Source organism: Petromyzon marinus, chromosome 36 (genome assembly GCF_048934315.1).
Source record: "Petromyzon marinus isolate PM22_M1 ecotype Great Lakes invasive population chromosome 36, UKy_Petmar_22M1.pri1.0, whole genome shotgun sequence".
Taxonomy (NCBI): Eukaryota; Metazoa; Chordata; class Hyperoartia; order Petromyzontiformes; family Petromyzontidae; genus Petromyzon; species Petromyzon marinus.
The window spans coordinates 7,942,571-7,962,831 of record NC_133702.1 but is presented as its reverse complement, the minus strand read 5'-3'; the positions used below and the strand labels follow the sequence as shown (position 1 = coordinate 7,962,831).

Below are 20,261 nucleotides of genomic sequence, written 5' to 3'. Positions count from 1 at the left end.
CCCCCTCCCACCTCTCTTCTTCTGCCCCCCCCCATCTCCTCAACTCCCAGGCAATGTCCATCGCAGCCCAAAAGCCTGCTCCAGTTGCATCGGGGAGGGGGTGGGGGGTTGTGTGGAAGGGATGCATCACTTTTAGAACGTGAAAAAATATATATAATTTGGAGTCTGTTAAAGCGATTGTTGTGCAGCCATATTGGGTGGGGATGTGCTTTGTAGGGTGAACATCATCCGCCACGTTCAGCCACAGCCTTTTGTCAGTCCTCCGTATGCAAATGGTGATTTTGTATCATCATCATTAGGTGTCCGGCTTTCTGGAGGCAGTCTGCATGAAGGGAAATCATAAATCAAAACCTGGACTGTCTTGGAAACAGGTTGTAGTTAATGCTTCTCTCTCTCCGTTGTGTTTTTGGTGCTGTGCCGTGTGTTGTTTTTATTTTTTCTGGAGAAAACTTCCCGCATTTTGAGCGAAACATCGGATGTCATGCCCGAACGACATGCGGCGCAGCCCGAAAACGCATCGAGAGAGGTTGCACGTAGGGTAATGGAGTCGGACTCAATAAAGAATTAGCCAGCGGCTCGGAGTGAGTGGGCAGATCAACAGAGGGACCTTTTATCAAAAAGGAAGGCATTAACAGAAGCAGCCAAAGACCCTTTGGTTAAAAAAGCCCCTTGAGAAAGCGGTAACCGAGCCTGGTTCTAATTACCGCTAATAAATTACACCTCTGATAAACTCGGCTTTCTCTTACAAATTAAGTTTGGATATTTTTTCCACATCGAATCACAGATTGTGGAAGTTTCGTGGCCATCCATCTTCATAGGTAAATGTAACAAATGGCACACATAGCTTAGATGAAGCATTCAAAAGTTATATTTTTTTGGGAGCCAAAGTGCTGAAGCAAATATATCCATAAAAGCTAATCCCAGGATGATGAGCCAGCACTCACTGCTTCACTCTAGCACTCGCTCACTCGAATCACTGTCACTCCTCTATCGCTACTGCCATGGTTATTGTTCACATGAACTTAACTCATTGATTCTTCCACCCATGTTGAGGCCTCGGTCTACTGGACACCGACTCTTTCATCACGCTGCAGGTCACAACAACACTTCATCTTCTTTGGTTCTTTCGGTAAAGTCACGTAGAATGAGAATAAAATAATAAATTGATAAAATAAAATAACACAATAATATTCTCACGACGTTTCGGCCACAACACAAACGGCCTTCATCAGGTGAAGGGGCGAGACTGTCTGGTAGGACAGCGCTGTCCTACCAGACAGTCTCGTCCCTTCACCAGGCCGCTTGTGTTGTGGCCGAAACGTTGAGAATATTATTGTGTTATTTTATTTTATCAATTTATTATTTTATTCTCATTCTACGTGACTTCACCGAAAGAACCAAAGAAGATGAATCATTGCAGTCACGAAAGCTTTAAATCGAAACAACACTTCATTTTCGGCTTCTTCCCTCGCACGCCTCCACTTTGGAATTCCATCCCATCGTCGCTTTGCAAGTTCTAATCACAACCTCGCTCAATTCAAGAAACGTGTTACCATATTCTTAGCTCTTTCGGTAAAGTCCCGTTGAAGGGAAACAATAAAATAATCAAATATATATATAAAACAATAAAACTTCTCACGACGTTTCGACCATAACACAAACGTGACTTTACCGAAAGAGCTAAGAATATGAATTACTGCAGTCACGAAAGCTTTAAATCAAAACGTGTTACCACTTTGTCTTTTACAACTTTAATAGTACAATTTGTTTGCTAGCCACTTGGCATTTTGGGGGGCGGGATGGGCCCTATTTACAGCAACTGCGATTTAAACGAAATCTCAGCTTGAAATAACGGAAGAAATGAGAGAGAAATCGCTGCGGTTGGCTCGTGCACACACGCTGCACTTGGGTGGACTTTTATTTTGACAGGGGCCTCTGGATTAGGGCCGAGGAGTGTTTATCTTGACAAGGGCCAGGGCCCCGGGGGTAGCTCGGAAAGCCAGGATAATCATCAACTTTCCTCCTCTCCCATGTACACTGTACATCGTGGCAGCTCCGGGAAGCACGTCAGCAGAAACCATCGGGGCCAAGTCGCTTTGAGTGGGCACAGTTCTCCCGGTGGGATTCGGTGCCGCGAGCCTTTCCCGGAGTTAATTTGCGGGGAAATATATCGTTCGCGCAACTCGCGAAGTCGTGCGGTCTTGACCGAGTATCCACTGCACTCTTCTTTTGGTGAATACACCCCCATCGTTATGGCAGTGTGTGTGCACGCACGGCCCTCGCGTCATTTCACTGCTGGATGAGGGACTCCCCCACGCTGTGCGGGATTGTCGGGGCTTATTGACCGCATTTCGCCACACCGCTCAGTGCGGGTTGATAAAGACATCATCGACATAGGGACACAGTAGTGCTGTACAACAGTGGAGTTTCATATCTTGCCGTTGGCTGCCCACTACATGTTGGGTCACCCATCCGAGCGCTATCCAGGCTGAGTACCGCGTGGCTTCCGAGACCTGACGGCCATAGGCTGTTAAAATAATAACAACACATTTATGTTTTTTTACACCAAGGAGTCTCAACTCTTTTTAGGAGGACTACATTGGGTTGTTTAGCCATTTCCATGAAATGAGCGTTTCATACGTGGGAGAAAAACGGGAGTGCCCCGGAAAAAACCCACACATGCGAGAGGGGATAACATTCAAAGCTCGTCACCTCACAGCGCAAGTCTTACATCACTTGGTACTTATTCTGGCAGTCTCCCATCCAAGTACTAACCAGGCTTAACTCTGCTTAGCTTCTGCGATAAGCTCAGGCTCGTTTAGGATTATTTGGTTGTAGACATTAAAGCAGCTATAAACCATCCTGCAGCACTTGTATATATAAATTTCTCCAAGACAACATGCGTTCCATATGAGAGAGGCAAACTGATTTATATTGTTTTACGACATTCATAGACTGTTGACCGTTATCAGCTTTGGGAGTCCGCGCCCTGTGAATTCTGAGCCAGGGCCATGGATATATAGCATTTTTTTTGTATCGTGCAAGAAAATTCTGTACGGGGAGGGGAGAAATCGTAATCGTCGGACAGTGCTGTTAACCCTGGTCAAGTGTCAGGTCAGCCACAGATTGTCAAAAGAGGGCTTCCTGCAAACGGGGTCAAACTGGATGCATCCATGTGAGTGCCAGATGGAGGGGGGGGGGGGTGTTAGGATAAAGGAAAGGGTTGCAAGGGAGATTGGGGTTGGAGCGTTGCTGAAAACACAGCTGTGTCCGTTTATAAAAAAAAAAACTGTACCCGGTAACACCCCCACCCTCGTTCCTTGGTTTGGGTTACCCCACTCGGTTGTCTGGACAACTTTTTCGTTTTTTTTTTACATTGGGATTTTCCACTGTGAAATAGTGGGGGTGTGTCATTAATGTTAAGGGGAGTGGGTTTATAATAACAAACGCATTGCATATTCATGCATAAAAGCACACTTATCTGGTTCACGTACCTGGTACACGTAAGGCCCTTGTATCAGAGCAGTGCTCGGTTCAAGACCTCTCCATACTGAACGGGTCATGGGGGTTATTTGACCATACTTCACCATTCTGCTCAGTGCATAGGAGTGCAGCACAGCAAGCTACACTCTGCACTCTGTGGCCCCATCACACAGCCCTATCACAACCTGTTTATGCATGGTCGTCGAAAATCCAAAGCTCTACCCAGTGTCAAACCTCCCTAGCTTCCAAGATCTGACAATCAGGCACATTCCAGGTGTGTGTATTAAAAAAATCATATACTTTTCTTTAATGGGCATAGACATACCGTGTGCAAATGTAGCACCATTTATTCCAACAAATTGCAAGAGACATTTCATTTGGGCCATGACTTACGTTTGCATGCTGATGCGTTGGGAGTCGTGTAAAAGTTGATAAAACTGAAGTGCTAACCAGTCCAAACAGATTTCGGTTTTGTTACAAGTTAAAACTGCGACGTTTGTAAATTAAATCTTAATATTTGCAAGGGTGAAATAAAAAAAAACTTTCAAATAATTGCAAAACAGAGCAGATTTTATTTTTAAAGGTGTAATCTTAAAAACAATATTATTCACTGTAACTCGGAGACATACATGCCTAGACCTGTCCCGAGCTGTCCGGCACACGTTTTACGCTTTGTTAATGAGGGGGAAAAAAACATTAAAATCCATGGTCAGTAGTAGGGCTGAACGATTTGGGGAAAATATCTAATTGCGATTTTTCTGACAGATATTGGGATTTGATTTGCGATTACATTTTTTTAAGTCAAGCTTCAGTTCACCATTCACTGTGTAATAGATTTAAAACATGTGATGGAGCATTACCACATGATACCATCAAATTATGAACTGCTCTATATATTCTAATGCAAGGATAAGAACTTAAAAGATATTCATTGCTTCCAACATGTATTTATGAAAAATTTTAATTGAAATTGAACACTGAAACATAGAACAATTTGTTAAGTTAAATAAAGTTATAATAAAAAATAAAACAATTCCAATAATAAAGTAATAGGACTTTTCAAATCGCAAAAAATCGCAGCCTTTGCGATTTGCTAATCGCATTGTTTAAAATTTCGATTTGAAATCGATTAATCGTTCAGCCCTAGTCAGTAGCACTCCAGTGACATCACTGCAGTGATATTTAAAAATGTAGCAGTGACTTCATAGTGCCATTTACTTGACCCCTTTGAGCTTCATTTTGAAGTCTTGATTGTTAATCAAGCTTACAAACTCATATCAACCAACCCCGGACACACAGCCTAGTTATGTGTGTCCTGAAGATAATGGCAATAATATTTTTGCATCATCCTTTAAAGCAAAGCTCCGCCATTCAAAGTTATTATTGTTACCTTTGACCAGAGTTTTTGCCTCGATAGTGCTTTTATGGGTGACCACCATACATGCCAGGGGTTATAGGTTGCTTTGGGGGCTACATTTCGGGCAGCAGATGGCAGAGCAGCAGAAACCATTGTTGTATTATTCTTTTATGCTCCCATGTCTCTGCTGTTTGACTTAACGAACCCACACAGGGTGGTGAAGTATGGTCAAATGAGCCCCATAGCCTGCATGCCCTGGGAAGGCCCTCATACATTCGAGGATTAAAAAAAGGTCCAAGTATATATCTTAATAGTACATATGGTATGTTATTTTGAAGGTAGTTATCTACAGTTTCAGAAAATATACCTTATTTATGGGAGTCACATGTGCATGAAACTGGATCCACCATCAATGCATCAGCGTGGATTAAAAAGTCAGTCTGAGTACATCCGACGCCGTGGCATTTCACGAGCATCTCTCCCGCTGTCAAGAAAGGTGGACAAATCACTTCTACCTGAATCGCAGTCCTGATTGATTGACACACCTGGCCGCTTGCCGTTGACTCACTCGCACGTATGCCCCGGCCCGCCTCTCTGCTTGTATCGCTCTCTCCCTGCCCCGCGTCGGCAGGCGGCCGGGCAGCAACGGGGAGTACGGGCGTAGCTACCCGCTCAGCGGCAGCCCCGGCGAGCCCCGGCGGGCACCGTCGCCCGCGCCCTTCGGCTGCCTGCCCCACGACCTCTCCGTGCAGCCCATGTCGGTGGAGATGTCGCGCCCGTCCATGGGCAGCCCTGGCTCGTCGCCCGGTGGAGGCCCAATACCGCTCCACAGCACCATGCTCCAGCAGCAGGTGAGGGAGGACGCGCGTGGTCCCAGTCGGCCCGCCGCTCGCCTGGTCCAGCCTCGCCAACACTGCTTGCAGGGCACTAGGCATTTAACTACACTGGTCGAACACCAAAGTGATTTCCTGCTCAAATCAGCGTTGACGTGGTGCGAGTCCTGCACTTACAGCCCTGAGCCCACGGTGGAAATTATACATTCCTATGGTGGGGGTGAGTCTCTCCATATGACAACCACTGTTGACTCCCCCACAATGTGGCACTTAAAATGTAGGTTTTTAAAATATAGGGGTTTTTTTATACATAGATCGTGATACCTATTTTAACGACCCCTGAAGAGATGATGGGCTGAGTCGACCTCCAACCAGGAATTTAACTCGCAACCTTCTGATTGTGAGCCACTTGGTCTACTGCCACCTGGTCGGATTGGTATTGAACTTTCTATTTTTTTGCGGTTTTACTTGACAGCTCTCCGATGTCTTTTTGGGTTGTACCACCGGCTGTTTTCCGATGTTTCTTTCCACATGCGGGGAGCTTCTTCAGGAACAAATTTCTCAGAATGAAATTGACAGATGGATAAGATGGTTACATAGAAATATTACAATTAGATGAATGAAATGGACTTTACAGAACATAGGAGATCATGCAAATGGAACGGTACAAACAGGACAAAAATAACTGATGATCAAAAAGAATTGTGACCCCAAATTGTGAAAATGTATCGATTCTTGAGACAGCAGGGTGACACATAACATGTTGTACAATTACAGGTCACCTTTAGACAGCAGGTGTGAAGAGCACACTTATATTACAAGCAGACCCACGCCGCTATACATGAACTGACTCATTACTAGCCTCCTGCTATTTCAGCTGCCACGGTTATTGCTCTGGAGAGCTGGTACACCTCATTCTCCTGAGACGTGCGAGAGCTCAGCTTTACTTGCCCTGCTGGGACACCTCAATCGTACCGTTGTGCAGGCTGCTTGTGTATATTTCACCGACTCGCAGTGGAGATATAAATATACGAGACGCGTATAAAGTATGAAAATTCACTCCCTGCATGTGAGTTTACACAACTTTAATAAAACGTACATTTTCCGCGCAACGAGGTGGTGGTGGGGAGGGTAGATCTCCCCCATCGCCCCTACAATTAATTGCGTCCGCCACTGTTTGCAGCTAAGTGGGCCAACCTCCGCGCCATCGCTCCACCCCGGACGGGAGAATATAGATAGCTACGTGTAAACACGCGCAGAAAAACACCGGGCGCGTAACAGCTGTGAGATTGCCGCGCCATGAGGTAAGGGCCCCGTGGAAAGTGTTTGCCACGGCCGCCGGCGCCACCAGGGATATGCTCCTCTCTCTCTCTCTCTCTCTCGTCCGCCCTCAGATGCGACCTTCAGTGATCACCTGCGCGCCGCCATCTCGCAACTCGGTGCGGAGCCAGCCCAAGAGCAGCCCGCCGCTCAAGCCCACCGGCGACTTCGGCAAAGAGCCCGGCTGTGAGTAGGGGGGAACGAGCGGCGGAAAAAAAAGCCATACCCATCGTTATGATGCGTCCAGGTATTGGTGTTGGCGCGCACGCAGTGGTGGTGCACGAGCGCAAACAACAAAAACTCAACACAGTTGTAATTGTCAATAGCACTGCTTTAAAGGGAAGAAAATATATAATGGGCAATAGCCATTAATCATAGGACGTGAACGGCTTTTGCCCTCTTGGCTATTACCTGACTCCGTCGCCTGTATAGTTTTTTTTTTCCTTTTAAGGCAGTGTTATTGATCGATGTGTTTAGTTGTTGCTAATAATACATGTGGGCTGTCATTGTGCAGGTAAATATCTCTGCACACGTACTGATTTTTTTTTTCAATCCACTGCTGGATGAGGGCTTCCCCACCCCTCTGTGGGCCATGGAGGTTACTTCACCATGCCACACTGGCTAGGGCAGGTTGGTGAAGGCATAGACATGGGAGCACAGAATGACAGTACAATATCATGTTGATGCCCTTCCCTCTACTACCCACCTTATTGCATCCTGTGTATGCACGACAGTCACCCATCCAAGCACTTTCCAGGCTCAAACCACCTCAGCTTCTGAGATCTGAGATTGGGTGCACTTTAGGTGATCCGATCAGTTTTTCGTTTTAGGAATTTTAGATTATATTATTCATGGCACAAATCAACAGCGCGAGAAATGCGCAAAATGGAACGCACCATGATTGTTCCGGCATAGATAAAAAAGTCAGTTCGTCTGAATACATAATAGAGGTTTTTTGGGTTAGATCGCGTAAATATCAATGTGTCGTTACACCCGCCACCACCCGACACAGCCAATTAATAAGGTTTGTCACGTAAACAGAACATGGCAATTCGTTACTCATACAGCACATCGATGTGCTGGAGGGTAAATCCACGACATTTAGAATCTGAGTACAACATTTCGCCAGTAATTATAACTAGCAACACATGTATATTTACGCGATCTAGCCCAAAAAAACCTATATTATGGATGACATTGGTCGCGAAAGCCTACGTGTTCGTCTGAGTACGTCTGAACACCGCAGTAGTTGATGAGCATTCTCCTGTATTAAGAAAGGTGGACACTTGATTTGTATCTGAATTAGATTGCCAATTGGTTGACATACTATGCAGCCACTTAATGCTCATATTTAATCACACCTCTTAAAGGGTCTGAAAAGTACATCTGAAATCGTGGAAACTAGCCGTATCGCGCAATCAGAATGGGAGACGTCAGCAGGGCTTTAATACACATGTCAAAATAATCATCGTCATGAAAAGGAAAAGGGGTTGACTTGTGGCACTTTGGACTGGAGTCGTTGACTATTCCACCCATGGCTTGGCCCGGAAAGGACCGGGCAAAAATAAATTTACGTCCGATATCGTGGAAGTGTGACTGGTTTTGCCGTCTGCCAAGAGGTCGTCCCGTATTATTTATCTCGCTGCTCATCGCCACACAAAGCGAGCCCTTGGGAGAATGTGCTATGCAGCCCCGTGGCCACCCGGGACTGAATAAGTAAAATAAGCACTCGCTGCGTGGCAGTATATATATCTTTTTTTTTTTACAGTGTCCTTTAGGGAGGCAGCGACAGGAGCGTGTAAAAATAGGGCCCGTGCACTTGTGAAAAGGGTAATTAGGAACATTGCCATGTTGTAAGCGGCATTAGTAGTTTTCTTCCGTGTTTTCTTTAGTAACAGTTTTGCTTTTTTTATTTTCATAAGTTGTGATATTTTACCGTTTTACGACTCAGTTTCATTATTTCCACGTAAATATAACCAGGGGTAGAATGACCATCACTCGTGCTACTGTTAATTGCATGTTCAATACCGACATTTTCCTATTTGTGTAGTATTACAAAATCACCATGTCCCGCAGAACAATACAGTTTTATATATATATCACAAAATGTTCTATTCCAGCTGTTTGTCATCCCATTTTAAATTAAGGTAAATTACGAAACAATTATCCACTGCTATTTACGATGAAATCTCCAAAGGGAGATTGGAATTTATATTGTTTTAAATCAGACCTCTGCTTTTCATTATTTTGAATTCTTAGTTTTTTAAATTGCCACCTCCAAATCCAACCGTGATATCTTATTCATCATCGACCGAAGTCAAATACTTAATTCCTTCACGAATTATTCGATTTTTAATATTTCCTCTGTCCTTGATTTAATCTGACTTACTTATTTGGTTACCGTTCGAGTAACTCACGTCCCACCGACGACAGGAGACTCAAACAGACGGGAGAGATGTGACACGCCGCGCGATCGACGAGGGATCGTTATCTCAACGATCTTCCCCCCCCCCCCCCCAGCGTCGGCGCCGTACGACCCGGTAGTGGAGGAACACTTCCGGCGGAGCCTGGGCCGGCACGGGGGCCCGGGGCCGGCCGCCCGCGAGGCCGAGCCGGCGGCGGTCAGCCCGTCGTCCTGCGTGTCGGTCACCGGCTCCGTCGACGAGCACTTCGCCAAGGCGCTGGGCGACACGTGGCTGCGCATCAAAGCGGCGGAGGGCGACGCCGCTCCGCACCCGACCGCCCAGTCCTCGTCCTCCTCCTCGTCCCTGTCCTCGTCCGCCTCTTCCCCGTCGTCGTCCGCCTCCATGGGGGGAGGCCGAGGAGGCTCCCCCGGTTCCCGTAACCGCTCCCCGTCCGTCATCTCGTAAAGAGTGCGGCACCTCCGGTCGCTGTTGGCGCCTGCGCAGAGCGTGGCGTTGTCCTTTTTTTATTTTATTTCTGTGCTGCGGTTATCACAACGCAATTGCCCCCATTGTTGGTTAAACACAAAAAGCCTGTGACGACGACGACTATGATGACAATGATGATTTCACTAAGTATGCGCACACGGCTGCCCTGGTGGCAGATACTAGGGCACATTTTTATTTGTGTTTATACCAATGTTATGCACATTTCGCATTGATTGCCGCCTCCTAATGTATGAGTGTCAAACGTAGGTTTGTACGCAAAGGCCCCAAGGTTAACCTTACATGCATTATGGAAAGTGTTAAAATACATTTAGCTTTTGTGGAACAAAATGCTCTCAAAGTTTATACTTTGAACGTTCTGAGAAAAATAAGGTTTCTTTTTTACATGCAAGCTATTTTTTAAGAAACATAGTTTTAATAAAATCGGCATGTTGAAAGACGTATGTCTTCCGTACATAGCACATTGCCCTTTCGTCCCAAGTCAGTGATGTCAGTCACCTTTAGTGAATTTAAATCACTATTTACGTAAGCAGGTGCTACCGATAACCAGCACAGGGGAATCTGCTGCACTGTGCATCCAACATCCCCTCGTGTACTGCATGGAGCACAGCTGGTCTCTGCTGTTGGTTGGAATGCCGACTTCCATATAAGGGACACTGCTCAAAGGCGTGCATTAACCAGATAAGGTAGTCACGCTCTAAATAAGGAATGCCGAGTAAATCGCTGGCTAAAGCTCTATGACGTAGCAACTACAACTCTTGTATCCCACATGTTTCTGCAATGTTCCCCCATTGCCTAGACACACACACACAGTCAGTCATTATACGTTTTTTTATTGCAGCAGGCTGTTTTATCATATATATGAAAACTGCTGGTAACAGGACAATAAGCAACGATTGGCATCGCGAGCGAGTTTGTGTGTGTGTGTGTGTGCGGTTTAACTTTAGCTGTGGCACGTGGGTTTTTATATGTTATAATTTTTCAATAAGATTTCCTTTGTTCGACTGCAAAGCGGGAAATTTGCAGGAACAACATTTTGTAGCGCCGATTTTTTTTTCCTGGTAGAAAAAAAATTGAAGGAAAATAACAAAATGAGCTCTGGGAATCTCTACTCCCAGAGGAGTTTGTTTTTCTCTCTCTCTCTCTACGGTTCGTTCAGGCATTGGCGCTGAATACAATCACCCCCATTTCTAAGCTTTAAGGGTTGCCTTTTTAAAAAGGGGTGGCCCACTCGCACAGGGTATTGACTGTTTGGGTATCGGGAGGGCAGTACTTCCCCTTTCCTCCCTTGACTTCAAGGAAATATTTACTGGGAGTGGCGGAGGTTAGTGAGGTGGGCTGCAGTGTGGCTTTGCTGCTGGTTCAGCTTGGTTCAGCTAGGTCGAAACGTGTACCCCCCCCCCTCCTCCATTGTTTTGGAACAGGTGTCCGGACACAGCCAACATTCCACCTGTCCTGTGCAAAAGGCAGGACCCATAACACTTATACTTCTGCACAATACTTAGGCGAGTAGCTGTAAACGAGAGCATACTAACACAGTGAGGCGGCATAGCGGTTCTAGACTGAAGTTAACTTAAATGGCAAACAATGCGGCGGCACGGTTCGGTTGTGTTGAGAAGTAGCCGCGGGATTTCTCACAGCACGAGAACCCGTACACGGCACATGTTTTGTAGCGAACACTGCGAGTTATTTTTTGCTGCTGGTGTTGAACAAAAAATAAAATGTCGGACTGGATTTCCTTAATTTAAATATTAAATTCGTGAAATTCTAATTGATTTAATAAATCGGCATATTTTTTTTTTTCAAAATTTACGCTAAAATCGCGGCAAAAAGAAACGGGCTTTGAGTGGAGGGAAAAGTAAATTCGCACTTCACGTGAGCCAACGATGGTTTCTCGTTTCAGCCCCTTTCCTCGCAATTGCACCAAGCAGTTCACGGTCCCATTCCAGAATAAGCAGCGTTCATGAAATTACTGCGCAATCGTTAATGTTTGCGTTCACATCTGTCAAGGGCCCACGTTGCTTTGGTTATTTTAAAAATGTATATTTACGAGGCATGTAACGTAAATGCATCGGATTAAGCTGGTTCTTATGCCCGCGATATATGTGCTGGCTCGTGCGTCTAAGAATTTGTTGTTTACGATTCATTAAAATTAAAGTCCAATGTTACCTGCGGGCTGCTAGAAGCAACAGAGTTGCACAACATAGAGAAAATGCCACTACAAACGAGATGGTTAAAACGGACAAAAACTATATTTTTTGAAGAAAAAAACTCAAGCGGAGCCAGATCGAGAAACCTGTAAGGGGCAGGAAGTTCTGAACATTGTAAGGTTTTTAAATAGGCCATATGTTCATTAAAAAAAAAACATTGTGTATTTTCTCTAGTAAATATCAATACAAACTATAAACGTGTGTTTAGAGTATTTGGCTGCTATAAATTTCCAGATTATAAGCCACTTGGTTGAGCAATCGTTTGTGACCAGGTCACTTCTGAAAAAGAGCTATTTAGCTCAGTGGGCTGTACCTGGTTAAATAAAAAAGTGAAATACTAAATTTAGGGCCTCAATGGGGGGGGGGGGGGAATCGCGTCCCCCACACCCCCTCTTTGGATCCTCCACTGGTGAAAAATATTCGTCAATAGCCCTGCCCAAAAGAGGAAAAATTACATAATAGGCGACATTGGGCAATGGTCCTTCTTCACAGCAGCGATGCGCCACTGCCCAAAATGTCGCCTGTTATGTAATATTCCCAAAGGGCAGTGTTACAGATCAATGTGTTTAATTGTTGTTACTTGTGCACCAATGCCATCACAGTATGACGAGCAAAAGCATTCTCCGAGTAGAATCAAAACCTTTTGAGTCGTGACAATTCATCGAATTACTCTGGGCAAGAACGGTGGTTTAATCGTTACATGCCTAATATTCACTCACTGCTGTGGAAGACCAGACTGTGTGCTGAAGTTGATCTTATAACATTTTGTAAACAAAAATTATCTACTTTCCCCCACACAGTTTAGTCTACCTTAGTCTACCTCCACTTCTCACGGGCCATTTGCAAGTTTTTATTTTAAGTGGTAGTCTAAGAAAATGCCCTTTGGCAGTGGTGAGTGAAGTGTTTCTCAATTTATGATGCACAATGAGTAAAACCCTGAAATTTCAAATCGATATTTTTTTCTCCACTTTTACAATTATTCGCTTAGTTAAAATATTTTGTAGTTATTTTATTTCTCGTGCAAATGGAATTAAGTTTGCCTTCAAGCTAGTATTACGCTGAGCGTAATAAGGTTGCTATTAGATTTTTGGTTGAAGTAGCTGCATTAAAAAAATAAACATACATTATGTATTTAATTTCTTTTATTACACTTCTGTTTTGAAAGTTGATTCTTTCTTACAGTTCAGTTATGAGGTATTATAGTGCAGGAACACAGTATTATTTAGAGTAATGCATGCTATGTACGACGTAACCTGTATACGTTTGGCAGCCACCGTTGCCGCTTCAAGTGACCTGCATCGTAGCTGCGAAACAGTAGTTCCTTCCGAGAGCATCGTCCTTTTAGAAGTAGCAACACGCTCAGGGCCTGTTGCTCAAACAGCACGAAGGCACGACTCCCCCATCCATACGCCTTGCGTGCGAGCCATGTGATCACCACATTGCACGTCCAATGCTCTCAGCCTTGTCCAGACCACCAGCTTCAAAAGCTGAACGTGTGGTCGCATCGTCGTTATCCGAGTCGTTGCCATGTCGTCGTTTGCTGCGCCTTTGCGTGTCGTTATTTCTGTTTCACGGCCTAAACGCATTTCTCCTTCGCGATGGGGGGGGGGGGGGGGGGGGGGTTTCTCTTTCTTCGTGCACAGAAAGTGTGGCATCCTTCTTTGTAGTGCATTGCTAAAATGACCTGAGTGCATGAAAAACTGTGCAAAATGCAGCAGTCAGGCAGGCTCTGGTGTAAAAAGCACAGCCCCCCCCCCCCCCCGGGCACTGTGCTGGCGTCTTAAGCGATCTGAGATCCGCATCCTTCACGCATCTCTGTAGGCTGGCCCTATGCGTCACAACTAGTTTTCAGTTATGTGGCATATATATTTTTTTAATACACATTTTTTTCGTGGTCATGTTTGCAAAACGGTTTTTTTTTTGCAGTAACAAGTGAAAAAAAACGGTTAACAGCAGAGCGACAGGAACAAAACATTTGCCCGATTACAAAGCACGGGAAGGTATAGATAATTAATTCAGCCTAAAACCTCCAATGATCAAAACGTGTGCACACCTTTAAGGGGTCAAAAGGTTGCGAAACATCGGCTACATTTTGTATGGTTTTTCCCAAACGAAAACATCCTCAGATATTGAAACCCTCGGGTTGTTCTAGAGGACTGATCACCAAAAAAAAACTATGTATAGATCATGTTATTGTCAAAGACAAGGGTTTTGTGAATTTAAAATCTGACGGTAGTAATTTAGGATGTCCAAGTTTGAATTGTTTAGATTTGGTAAAGCTGGTCACTGACGTTTGTATTTTAGCAAATTAGGTGAAAAAGTGTGCAGCGTTTTGTATATCGAAATAACAACACCACCAACAAGGTGTGCTCACAAACAGCAGGTAGACAACTCCCATCATGCCTTGCATGCTCGTTCACCAACACATCGCATATACAATGCTCTCGGCCTTGCCCACACCACCAGCTCAATAAGTGAATGTTCAGAGTCCTGCCTTCCCGCTGTTTGTGAGCAGGGCACCATTGTATGTTGTTAGATCTATTTGTTTCCAGCCTGCACGCATTTTCCTGTTGTGATGGGATGTCCCATAACATACAGAAAGTGTTGGATTTGAAGTTTTGTATATTACTTTTAAAAGAAGGGCTTGGAATGTAAAATCTGTAGTAACGATTGCAATGTGGTCATTTCTCTAGCAATAAAATTCATTTTTAATGCAGCATTTCTCATCGTTTTTTGTTTGCACACAAGGCGATTATTTCCAAACGGTGTTCCGGAGGTAATACTCTTGGGTAGGTAATGAGAACGTAACCTCCTCTACAGTGAGGGAAAAAAGTATTTGATCACCTGCTGATTTTGTACGTTTGCCCACTGACAAAGAAATGATCCGTCTATAATTTTAATGGTAGGTTTATTTGAACAGTGAGAGACAGAATAACAACAAAAATCCAGAAAAACGCACGTCAAAAATGATATAAATTGATTTGCATTTTAATGAGGGAAATAAGTATTTGACCCCCTCTCAATCAGAAAGATTTCTGGCTCCCAGGTATCTTTTATACAGGTAACGAGCTGAGATTAGGAGCACACTCTTAAAGGGAGTGCTCCTAATCTCAGCTTGTTACCTGTATAAAAGGCACCTGTCCACAGAAGTAATCAATCAGATTCCAAAATCTCCACCATGGCCAAGACCAAAGAGCCCTCCAAGGATGTCAGGGACAAGATTGGAATGGGCTACAAGACCATTGCCAAGCAGCTTGGTGAGAAGGTGACAACAGTTGGTGCGATTATTCGCAAATGGAAGAAACACAAAAGAACTGTCAATCTCCCTCGGCCTGGGGCTCCATGCAAGATCTCACCTCGTGGAGTTGCAATGATCATGAAAACGGTGAGGAATCAGCCCAGAACTACACGGGAGGATCTTGTCAATGATCTCAAGGCAGCTGGGACCATAGTCACAAAGAAAACAATTGGTAACACCATACTCGGTCTGGCAGACTCCATGCAACTGCATTGTCAGAGTGTGTCGCCAACTGATGGCGTCTAGTTCAACAGCCTGACTCTCTCATCCTTAAAATTAAAATTTGTTGAATGTCACCCCGGCCTGAAATCCTGGCTCCGCCCCTGGGTAACACACTACGCCGTGGACTGAAATCCTGCAGCGCCCGCAAGGTCCCCCTGCTCAAGAAAGCACATATACATGCCCGTCTGAAGTTTGCCAATGAACATATGAATGATTCAGAGGACAACTGGGTGAAAGTGTTGTGGTCAGATGAGACCAAAATGGAGCTCTTTGGCATCAACTCAACGCGCCGTGTTTGGAGGAGGAGGAGGAATGCTGCCTATGACCCCAAAAACACCATCCCCACCATCAAACATGGAGGTGGAAACATTATGCTTTGGGGGTGTTTTTCTAAGGGGACAGGACAACTTCACCGCATCAAAGGGACGATGGACGGGGCCATGTACAGTCAAATCTTGAGTGAGAACCTCCTTCCCTCAGCCAGGGCATTGAAAATGGGTCGTGGATGGGTATTCCAGCATGACAATGACCCAAAACACACGGCCAAGACAACAAAGGAGTGGCTCAGGAAGAAGCACATTAAGGTCCTGGAGTGGCCTAGCCAGTCTCCAGACCTTAATCCCATAGAAAATCTGTGGAGGGAGCTGAAGGTTCGAGTTGCCAAACGTCAGCCTCGAAACCTTAATGACTTGGAGAAGATCTGAAAAAGAGGAGTGGGACAAAATCCCTCCTGAGATGTGTGCAAACCTGGTGGCCAACTACAAGAAACGTCTGACCTCTGTGATTGCCAACAAGGGTTTTGCCACCAAGTACTAAGTCATGTTTTGCAGAGGGGTCAAATACTTATTTCCCTCATTACAATGCAAATCAATTTATAACATATTTGACATGCGTTTTTCGGGATTTTGTTGTTATTCTGTCTCTCACTGTTCAAATAAACCTACCATTAAAATTATAGACTGATAATTTCTGTGTCAGTGGGCAAACGTACATCAGCAAAAAATCTAATACTTTTTTCCCTCACTGTAGGTCAGCCGTTCCCTTTTCTGGACCCGTAGACCACTGAACATTTAAGAACTGGCTGCGGGCCACCATGCATAGATAACTCTTTGAAAAAAATATTTTCAAACTGCTGTGAAAATTTACATTTTAACACCACAAACGACTTGCTTTTAATTGGCAGCTTTGCAAGAGGAAGATCAAAAAAATTATGTTTAGTGACAACATTTTTTAAAGATAATTAGGTTAATTTGCATGCTTGCAATTACTTGCTCACGTCACTGCTGGCAGAAGGGCCTCCACCCCTCTTCAGGGCATTTGGCCTAAATTTTCAACGCTAGCAAACGCGGCCTACCGACCGACTTAACCCTGTCCCGTTCCAAGATGACTGAAAGTTGCAGGGTGGGTGCCCCGTTCACTGCTGAATCTCGGAATGCGCAAGTGGTTAACGTTAATTTTATTCAGAGGCATAGCGCCGTTGTATTTTAAGACATTGTACTCACCGCAGAGAACTGTGCCACACGCCCTCCCGCATGGTCATGTGGGAGCCTCAAAACCAATAAAAGTTATTTTATTTTAGGTTTTCTTCCGTTTCCGGTCCGATGACGTTACACATCCGTCATTGGAACGGGAAAGGGTGGACAGAGTTGGGGGGAGGATTCAATAAAATGGCTCCATTGTTTCAACTGCCACCCCAGAAGATCAAACCGGCGATCCCTGGATCGCAAGTGCAGCTTTCCAACCATTACACCGTGGCAGCCTCGCTTCTGTATTATCTTAAAAGAATTGAATCTCGATTGAAAGCTTTCGGTAAAGTCACGTAGAAGGAAAATAATAAAAAATAAAACAATAAAATAATATTCTCACGACGTTTCGGCCACAACGCAAGCAGCCGTCCTCACAAGGAGTGACTAACCCCATATCTGCATTTGTCATCAATATGATAAATTATTCTGTTGATATGGAAACTCCTTTGTCAAGGCGCTCTCCTCCTCCCACCCAGCTTAAAATACGCTGCCAAGCTTAGCAGTGTTCATTAGGACGCTGTCTTTCCGACAGCTCTGAGGATGGCTGCTTGCGTTGTGGCCGAAACGTCGTGAGAATTTTATTTTATTGTTTTCTTTTTCATCTTTTTTTATTTCTCTTCTACGTGACTTTACCGAAAGAACCAAGAATAGGATTGAATCTGTGACCAAACATTAACCGATGATGAAACATAAAAAAAAAACTGCACATAAAACGTTCATGCCATACATTTTAATGATCACATTAACACTTTTCAACATCAGACCTTCAAGAGCATCAAAACCGCATCATTTCATATCTTTCATTTCATCTCATACATACCAATTAGGATGTCAATGAATATGAAAATTTTAAATTGTGTACCTAAAACAGCGTTTGGTGAGACATGAAACGATAACACGGTGTAGCAAGGCTCATCTCTGGCCACTACTTGTCAGCAACTAATGCTCCTGTAGGACAAGTCAGTGTATTTTTTTGTAATCACTACAATGGTATACAGCATTCACTCGTTATTCACGAAACTGCTATCCGCGATTTTGGCTATCCGCAAATCGTATCTGTAACGCTGCACGACTGCATTGAGAGAAAGAGATGAGCGAGAACGTGATGCGAGAAAGTAATGAGATACAGAGATGAGAGAGATAGAGAACTGATCTAAGCTTTAAAAGCATCTGCAGACGCGCCAATATCATTATCCATTAAATTTGCTATTCACGAGCATCTCCGGAACAAATCCCTCGTAATTAACGCGGGAATACTGTATAATTCTTATAGGCAAGGAAAATTATTACAAGCAATAAAAACACCTCAAAGGCAATCCCAGAGAGGGCTTGTTCCAGGTTTCGTCATTGCCCGCGCATATAAATATTGGCAGTGGCAACCATTCGTTCCATCAATATTTCATGGTAGAAAAGCCAATGCAACTTGGGTTTATTTTTCATATGTTTCTGCGTGGGTTCTGCTTTTCGTAATACTATAAACTGGCCGTTGGCTACCTTCCGCAATGTATTTTTTTTAAAGGTCAGCCCCTGTGAACCCCGCACACCTAAACAGTGGAGGAAAACAAACGGCCACCTCGTGGTGCAACATTAATAAATGTGGGAGGATGAGAGAGAGCCTGCGAGGGACGGGCAGTCTTGCTTCCCCGCAATGCCTTTGAAAAGAAATATGTCTGGCGGTAAACAAAGGCCGCCATCAGCATCGTAACCGTTGATATTTCGAACAAATTTATAACGAGTCTTAAAACGCTCCCTTGAAACCGGAGAGGCGACGGAACTTGTCCCAGACAGACGCATTGCCTCGGCAGTCGCCTCGCACAATTCCGTGACGTCGCTTGATAAAGCAGACCCAAATCCACATTTAAACATCGGCAATTGCACAGAGTAATAAAGGTGCAGCCCTGAAATTGCTTGCTCACACCACTGTTTGCAAAAGGCCCTCCACGCGAGCAAGCTTCAAACAGGCCCTCTTGAGGTGAGGGGACAAGCTGACATTCGGGGGTTCACCAAGGCAAAAAACCCCACACTGCACTCTTTGAGACGTTCATTCCTTCTGGCGCAATATGAATACAAGTATTATTGTTATTATTATAACCATTAATGTTATACGGTCAAATATGGCCGGACGCCTTGGAAGAGCTCGGAGTACCCACACTTTACCCCAGCAATTGCGACCTGCCCATCGACGAATTGCTGCTGGGTGGACAGAGGCAGGAGGGGAATTTAAGAAACTCGCGCCACCATTTCAACTGCCGTGCCCGGGAGATGGAATCGAACCGGTGACCTTTTGCCCATTACACCACGCCAGCTTCCCATTACATACAGTGCATGTGCTGAACCCAACGACTTGATTCTGGGGTTGCCTACACGCTTGCTTTCTGGATCGACGCTTGTTGGAATAGGTGGCTTTTGCTCCAGTTATTGTTTTGTTTGGAAAGAAGGCAGTGCAGATTTGTTTGGTCAGTAAAAAAAAAATACATCCCCCCCCCCCCCCAACTCACTCATAGGCCATAACATAACCTTCCTACATTACTGTTTTCTTAACCAACGATAACAACGTGGCTGCAAATGGCGCCGTTAAGAAAACAGGGAACAGCAATCTCCAAGAAAGCCACGTACTGTACGTGTACAATGAACCAAACCCTTATGTTAACGTGTTAAAATATACATGTACATTCTGCTTCCAGGAATATGAAAAAGAAAACAAACCCAACGTTTTATAGTCAAAACACAGACGAACGTGTGCAGGCATGCATGTGCAGTTCACCCGCACGCGAGCAATGAGAACCGCTCCCGTTGGCTCTTCAACCAGCAGTGACCATCCCCAGGCCAGACCCTGAAAACACCAATGCTTGCCTAACCTTGAATAAAAATAAAAAGCAACAAAAAAAACATCTTCCTTTGAAATATGAACATCACCAAACCCAGCCACTTGCAATTACAAGCCAGGTTGCTCAGCGGTAGAGCGAGCGAGCGGCTCGCGATGTAAAGGTCGCAAGTTCAAACCCTGGTTGGGCATTGACTTAGCACCATCATCCCGCTGGGGTTGATAAAACGAGCTCCACTTTGTGAGGAAGTCAACAGCGGTTGTCCAATAGATAAACTC

The 20,261-nt window shown here is 44.7% G+C and overlaps 2 protein-coding genes across 6 annotated transcripts in view; one reads left to right on the top strand and one right to left on the bottom strand.

Annotated features, from left to right (window-relative positions):
• The window catches only part of VGLL4 (vestigial like family member 4), a 35,039-nt gene extending 20,211 nt beyond the window's left edge, over positions 1–14,828 (top strand). Inside the window, exons 3-5 of the mRNA XM_032966519.2 lie at positions 5,472–5,691; positions 7,068–7,179; positions 9,514–14,828. Coding sequence (XP_032822410.1) covers positions 5,472–5,691; positions 7,068–7,179; positions 9,514–9,863 — 682 coding nt within the window. The 3' untranslated portion in view covers positions 9,864–14,828. The remainder of the gene's footprint in view (positions 1–5,471; positions 5,692–7,067; positions 7,180–9,513) is intronic.
• Positions 9,728–20,261, bottom strand: part of ATG7 (autophagy related 7) — a 51,056-nt gene continuing 40,522 nt past the window's right edge. For 4 of the 5 annotated variants that reach the window (XM_032966513.2, XM_032966511.2, XM_076072080.1 and 1 more), the window contains exon 20: positions 17,874–20,016. The gene's annotated coding sequence lies outside the window, so the exon portion shown is untranslated. Of the gene's footprint in view, positions 9,895–17,873; positions 20,017–20,261 lie in introns of those variants that run through there. The other variant, XM_032966512.2, reaches the window with a different exon arrangement.